The sequence below is a fragment of the Penaeus monodon genome, chromosome 39, assembly GCF_015228065.2.
Source record: "Penaeus monodon isolate SGIC_2016 chromosome 39, NSTDA_Pmon_1, whole genome shotgun sequence".
NCBI classification, from domain to species: domain Eukaryota; kingdom Metazoa; phylum Arthropoda; class Malacostraca; order Decapoda; family Penaeidae; genus Penaeus; species Penaeus monodon.
The window spans coordinates 9140774-9148273 of record NC_051424.1 but is presented as its reverse complement, the minus strand read 5'-3'; the positions used below and the strand labels follow the sequence as shown (position 1 = coordinate 9148273).

Here is a 7500-nt window from a genome sequence, read left to right as displayed (position 1 = left end):
TGTGGAGTAAATTGAACCTAAGCTTAACTAACAACATGGAGTGCAATATAAATAACCATCTACTGAAAGATGTTAAGCTCATGCACACGAGATTCTAGTAAAGTGATTTCATATTGCACTTCTTTCCTGTTGGATATTCTGGTATCTTATTACAAGTTTGACAGGCTGTGCCAGTGTCCTGCTAATTTTTTGCCTGTATTTACAGAAGAAACATATGAGGCAGGCCTTATCTTTGTTCTATACCTTTTGGAGAACACAGTTTAAAGTCTTATAACTTTCCTGCTGTTATACGCACCAACTTTCTGGAATAAGGCACAACTAGGTCAACTTGTAAATTTCATGATATACAACTTATTATACATTCACCACAAAATCTTAAAATAACTCTCATTTTAATCTGCAACATAAACCTTAAAAAAGTTTTTTGTTCTTCACTCTTTTTCATTTAGAGAAAACAAAGAGCTAAATCTGAGTACAAGTATCTCTTATATACAGCATATATCAAGTCATGGATTCAAAGCCTCAGCTAAATTTACAGAATCAGAGATGGCTTAGAGATTAGGGATATTTTTCTGAGATGACAAGAGATGACATCTTTTTAGATAAAGAAGTATAATATAATAAATAACATGAACAACTAAGGAATATTCTTTCTGTAATGATCTTGGAAAGGCAAAGAAGCAAGCATACTTTTTGTTTCTCACTACTATACATATATTTATAATTGCCTTCTTATTTAACCATTCCTTAGTATCTCACAACTGACTGATTTCAAACCTAACTTCTCAAAAAATTAACTGAACAGAAGAAAAAACGATCACTTTTAAATCAAAAGGGAGATACTTTCCAAATGTAAAAGTAATTCTTAAAAAAAAAAAATTATGTAATGATTCTACACATCATTTTAGGTAATAGAAAAAAAATTGCCATGTCATGGAGGTTTAGCACTCAAGGATGATGCAACAGAAGAGGTAAAAAAATTAATCAAACATTTAGGCCTGACAGACATTTTGTGGGTAAATTGGAAATTGTTAATCACTCCAGGAAACACCACTGTTTTGTGGGTGATTTACACATATATATATGGGATGGAAATGGATGTTAATAAAAGGTAAGTAGAAACAACTTTTAGTAAACCTTTCAAATGAAAAGAATTACAACTAAAACACAGTATTATTTAATCATAGTGTCAAAGGCTGCATTATTTGTATATCTGCTTTTTGTTTTTCATGAATCTCCTATTCCCTAATTCAAATATCTACAAATCACAATAAAATCTCAAATTACCTAAAAAAATATATATATATTCTTTCCTAAATAATCTGTCACACCATAATATTTTTAAAAATCAGAATTAATGTGGGGAAAAAACAGATTATTTTTAAAATTAAAGAATTCTCTCCCGAGATACTTACACCAAACTGCATCTGACCATTTGCAAACAAACAAAAAATCAAAATCCGAAAAATCTGTCTGTTAAAAATCCAAAAATGCATCCATGCATAAAAATCTTGGCAAGTGGCAATGGTACTGTACTTTGATTAAGAAAACTCTCTTTTCTGAAGCATCTTAGGCCTATTAAAATTGCTCCCAATTAAAAACGAAAGAAAGAAAGAAAAAAAAAGAAAAATAAAATAAAAAATAAAATAAAAAAAACAGTACCATATATCACATGCCAGTGGTTAACATACCAGGATTTTATAAGGCACCATGCAAAATAAACAACCAAAACCTACATTCTTCATTTAAATTCTAACTATCATTATAATTAAGCATGCCCACTATCTTCTACATGCACAGGTCACCTCTTCCTATTCCATCACTAAAGCATTCAAGATTAAAGAACTTTGCAACTGAAATCGTTTAAACACTTCATTGCAGTGCAATTTCAGGATGCATAGCATGCAAACTAATTTGCTATTAATAGTTTTAAAGCTTACAAATGCATTCCAGTATCCATAATATCTCTCTAAATGCTAACAAACAAACATACAAAGCATAAAAAATAAGCAAACAAGAAGTTTATGGAAATCTGGAATGCACGTTTCTCTTCCAATTCTTTATTATTTAAATAGTCAAAAAATACTAACCAGAACCTCCTTCACTAACCTTTGGGTCTGTTATAGTGTCCCCGGCCCTCACCATATCCATGACGGGTAGGGCCGCTACGATTGACTGGTGTGACAGAATTTCCCGGATTAGAAGAGCTAAGAGGTCTGGGATTCCCAGGGTAGGGTGGTGGCGGATCATCGCTGTATGCCCGACTAGACCTCTTGGCTCCGCCCTTTGGCCGTTCGGGCACCGCTGCAGCTGCTCCCCCACTATGGCGAGATGGCCCAGGCTGATTGTGGTGATGAAGGTGGTGGTGATGATGGTGACTGGGGCCCGGGGCACCTTGGGCATTTGGGCTCGGGCCTTGGCGATGTCGCTGGGAAAAGAAAACAGGAAGTTTCAGAGACCAGTATAAGGTAATTTTCATGCCTGATTTCATATTAAAAACATTTTCTTAATGATGACAAAAATGTTCATAACAGCCTTAACTAATCCTTGATTCTCTTACTTTGACTCTTCTGAGAGTGCTGACAGGTCTACGTAGAGTTTCTGTGATGGATCGCGCTGGAGGTTTGCGAGGGTTGCTGGATGGGGTGTGCACTGCGCAGCACTTGATGAAAATGCCCATGAAGACCACAAAGCCAACACCTAGCATCATCACACCATACCAATATTGCTGTGTAATAAAAAAGTATATGATGATCCATTCTTCTTTCATGTGGGAACAGCAGTTTCTTATTTGTTCTAAATCATATGAGAAGCGTTACACCTTTATCAGATATTTTGTTGAAAATTATACCTTTTTCAAAATAGAAAAATACTACACTATAAATTTTTATCATTCCTAAAACAAATCACCATCCTTTCATCTTTTGCAAAGGAAATAAAAATGGAATTATTAAAAGTAAAAATGGAATGATTAAAAAAGTAACTACAACCACCAAGAAGAGGTTGTGTTCTTACTGTGATCCACTCAGCAACACTGTTAAGTGTGTCCTGGTTGAAGAGTAGGTTCTTGAGCCTTGCAAGGGGTCCCTCGGCATCCACTGCACGACATTTTTGGAAGACATCGCAATAACCCTGGAAGCAAAACATTTGACATGGGGGTGAGACATCTTTTTCATTGTTTAATTAATCCTACTGATATAATTTTTACTTTCCTTCAAGAATATTAAAGTATAAAATACTCCTAGAGTCAAATACAATTCACAGCACTGACAGCAAAGATCATCTCACCTGGAAGTTATTACATGGGGCTCCAGGTCTCATAAAGACAGGTTCACCAAAGATATGCTTTAGTTCTGAAGTAGATTTACAAGTGGAAGTGTCATTGCCTTCTTGACAAGCAATTTCACACAGCTTCTTTTTGTCTTTCACACGGTCTGATGTGAGGAAGCACTCCGTCAACTTGTGTGCAAGACATATTGATCCACTACATTTTCCTTTAATACAGACCTGGAGGGTAAAATTGAAAAAGAATTAATAAAACTGTAGTAGACATTATATCAATTCTTTTGTGCATACACAGATCTTCTGGGATGCTCTCCAGTAAATACCAATAAACTCTATCCAAATTTTATTTTAATGTACTCTTTATCTCTCTTTAGAACTGCTTATAAGCAGACTTTAAAAGCCTATAGTAAAAACATCAAATGCAAATAAAGGTGGTTCTCAGCACCATTAATACCAGATTTTTTAACAATAATTTTAAAAAGAAAAAAAGTTATTTCTAGCTCTACCTTTGTGCCTTCATTGCACTGTTTATGATCACGTTTCTTCCTGGGGGATGGGCACTGTGCCATGCGACCATTGCAATTCACCGATTCCTCACAGTCTGTCTCAGAATGGCACTGAACTCGAGCATCATGCTTCACATACGTGCAATGGTCTCTGCTACAGCAAGGCCCTTCACTTGGACTGGAAGGAATGCAAAATTAGTTGCACATTAACTAAGGAATGAACCAAAGATCAAGATTTATACTAATGTTTGTTAAAGGATACACATTTCTTTGATAGATATTTTGATCAATCATTTACATATTAGAAATACGGTCTAATCTACAGGTTAGTTTACTAAAGAAATAAATGTTTCAAGTCATGCTCTTGCATAATGATGAGAGACTTTCATCTCTCGTTACTGTTCTTCAAAACTCTTAACTCTCAGTGATCTCCAGATGCCATTATAATCTTAATTCAACCACATTTTCATAACTTTAATAACTGCTTCTTTTCTGGTGACTTATTATTGCAGTTGAATGTTGAATTCAATTATTTAAAAAAAGGCTAGGTGAGTCTTTTTTTTTATGAAGCAGGTAGGGCCAATTACCTTTCCCAACACACTCTGCTTTGAGACTTTACTGGTTCTAAGCTATGCATGTTACAATTGCTCCACAGTGGCCCCCATGGAACACTTTCTCACAGTTAAATGTAAGCTATAAAAAACGAAGGCGAATGTAAAAGTTAAAGTATAATATTATTATAATTCAAACTTGTTTCACTAACAAACTGTTTAAGCAGCATAATTCTTTAAAACAAATTACACTGAACTACAAATATGAGAATTTTGGCAATAGCAACTTGTTCTAAATACTCATGTAATAATACAAACAAATTTAATAGAAAAATATCACTGAAATTATGATTTTCTTCTGTTTTTCATATTTACATAAATCGGGTCATATATTCATCAAACTTCTTATCACTATAAGCACAAATTTCAATGCAAGAATAAGATATCTGAATCTTTATCAATACCTACATGTATATAACTGAACCATAAATAAATTTACAGATTGTACTATACCTGCACTGTGTGTTCTTTCTGCGTCTGCACTCTCTTGCAGATGAATTCTGCATTTTATCATTCTGAGAAATCTTGAGTGGATAACAACACTTTTCTTCACATTCCTCATCATCATAACCACAGTCACATTCCTCCCCTTCTTCAACGATCTTATTTCCGCAGAAGGCACCATTGTTGGTTGAGAAACAGTTTGTTCTTCTCTTTTCCGATATGGCATCAAGAACCAGCGATATATTACGAATGGAGCACTGAGAAAACTTGTCATTATTTGGCCGATCTCCACTGGTGGCAGAGGAGAACATAATGTAGTTCCCCAGCAGACCCCCAGGCTTACACGTCTCAGGAAAGTCGTGTGGTGAGCCAAAATTATGACCAATCTCGTGAGCCAATGTGAGCTGTGAGACCTTTGGAGGAACGCGAGAGTTGTAGTTGAGGAATGTGATTATACCAGTGTTGAGGGATCTCTTTTCAGAGTGACGGAAACCTCCCAGGTTCTCTGTATAGGTCTTGTACTTTTCGCAAATACCACCAGAGGCACCTGTTGAAATAATCAGTAACAAATTAACAAGAAGTATTTTCTTGGTTTAAGTCCAAATGGTTTAAGTCCAAATCATGAAAATTGATACACATTAAACCAATGCATACTGTATCCTTTACACATTTTACAATCTTAAGATTTCACAATGCTAATAAACATTTGAAAGGGGACAACATACCTGATGGAGAAGCAACCCAGGCTAAGCCAAGGGTACCACCTGTGAAATCCCTAAACGTGAACACATAAGCAAGACAGAAGTCGTCATGCTTCTTTTGGGAATGTAGGTTCAGGAAGTTGCTCACATCCACATTGGCTTTACAGAATTTGTTTGGTTCTCCTGTCCAGTTGGGACGGCAAGGCTCATCATTATCAATCTTGAAAGAAAGCAAATCAGGTGATAAATCCATTTCATAACATACGATCAACTAGCTGAATTTTGCATCCTTTTAGAAATAATTATGAAGTAATAATATGACCATAACTTCTCAAAAATCATGTAAATCATATAGGAGCTGTACTAAGCTAGCTAAAAAAGAAGTCTTTGATATACACAAAATGCCTAATTTAGTTATGAGAAAAAAAAGTCAGAACTAATCACAGTCTAGTTTTCTTTACGGGGAACAGGTATATCTAACATAGATTTTCTGACTCCATCAACACTATTAAGGGGAAAAGTAAAGAGCTACACAGGATCATATATAATATCCTGGACAGAAACTATCAAGCAATTTTCCATATGTGCTTGTAGCCACCTATGTACTTTTTCACTCTTTCACTCTGTTTTCCCTTTTCAGGGTGATCTCACAGCTTTGACAAAAAAAATTGAAATAAAGGAACAAGTCACTGAAATTACTTTGGGCAAATGACTGAATTAAAGGGGGTTTCATCAGTCAACCACTTCAAGCATCTCTTTAAGCATAATCATGCACCCCTGTAAAAACACATTCCTACACTCCTTACCTTGATTCTCTGCACTTCAAATCGTATGTTCCTGTGCTTATATTTTCCCTCAAATTTCACATTGCCGTAGATATTATTGATGGCTTTGATATGTTGCGAGATCATTGCTGTAATCTCATCCCGTGTCCTGATGGGATCATTTTCCTCCTGGAACACAATCCCAAGAAATTATATGATGTACTGGGAAATAAAAAATAGTATTCTATACCACTTAAGAACCTTCTCACATATAGCCCTTTAAATCCTTTTTTTTAGAGCCAACATTAAACCATGATTTCAATTTTATCCAAAATGTATCTTCAAAATATATATCCATGCCATCCCAAAGAAGTTCACTGTTTCCCTGCAAATATTTCTAACCAATGGACAAAATACTCTACCTGTTTGTATATATGGTGCCATAACATGGGATCTGTTTGGATTGAGAGAGAGCATGTCCCTTTGTTGTCTTCTCCAACACCCATTCCAACTGCTCTCTTCGTTCGACTGTTTGCTTGCGCACTGTACTTATTATGGTAATCATCCAAGATGGTTTCATAGAAATCTGAAATGCCATCCTCCTCTCCACTTGTTTTGTAATTATCATGAGAGTCTAGCCATTTTTTGTACTTATACTGACTAAGCAGATGAGCCGGAGTTTGTTGGTACTGTTTACTAGCCTCCTCCTTTTCCTCTACAGGGTCTGCAGAGTTTTGAACATGGTCCATCCATGCTGCTACGTCATCTGTTATACCACATCCCGAGGAATGCCCAGAACGCACCCGGGCATATGGGTCCTCCACATGGTTGTCGTGGTATATGAGGGAGTGGAAGCCCGAGGATGTTGCATTGTGGCGAGGGAAATACTTGTTTGCTCGCTCTACATAGTATACACCATCCCGCCCACTATCTATGACTCCTTCAAACACTCCTCCTCTAACGCTTCCCCAGACCTTTGATCCGGGATCAGCTGAAAAAGAAAAAATCATAAGAAAGGGATGATACATAACAAATACAAAGTCAGACTATTCAATCTAATCTTAATAAAGAGAAAGAGGTTGAAAAAAAGTGAAATTTCCTCACTAACTACAGCACTAAACTTAAAGTTTCGAAATATTACACCTCATTTCTAATACAGCTCTAAAACATTTAAATGTGATCCATAGGT

At 35.9% G+C, this 7500-nt stretch overlaps 1 protein-coding gene across 1 annotated transcript in view; it reads right to left on the bottom strand.

Moving 5' to 3' along the window:
* LOC119597465 (disintegrin and metalloproteinase domain-containing protein 10-like) overlaps positions 1-7500 on the bottom strand; it is an 81450-nt gene that overhangs the window by 10353 nt on the left and 63597 nt on the right. The window contains exons 5-13 of the mRNA XM_037947040.1: positions 6734-7302; positions 6354-6500; positions 5572-5767; positions 4856-5393; positions 3792-3969; positions 3289-3507; positions 3016-3132; positions 2561-2728; positions 2110-2428 (exon numbers count right to left, since the gene is read on the bottom strand). Of these exons, the coding sequence (XP_037802968.1) occupies positions 2110-2428; positions 2561-2728; positions 3016-3132; positions 3289-3507; positions 3792-3969; positions 4856-5393; positions 5572-5767; positions 6354-6500; positions 6734-7302 (2451 nt within the window). The remainder of the gene's footprint in view (positions 1-2109; positions 2429-2560; positions 2729-3015; positions 3133-3288; positions 3508-3791; positions 3970-4855; positions 5394-5571; positions 5768-6353; positions 6501-6733; positions 7303-7500) is intronic.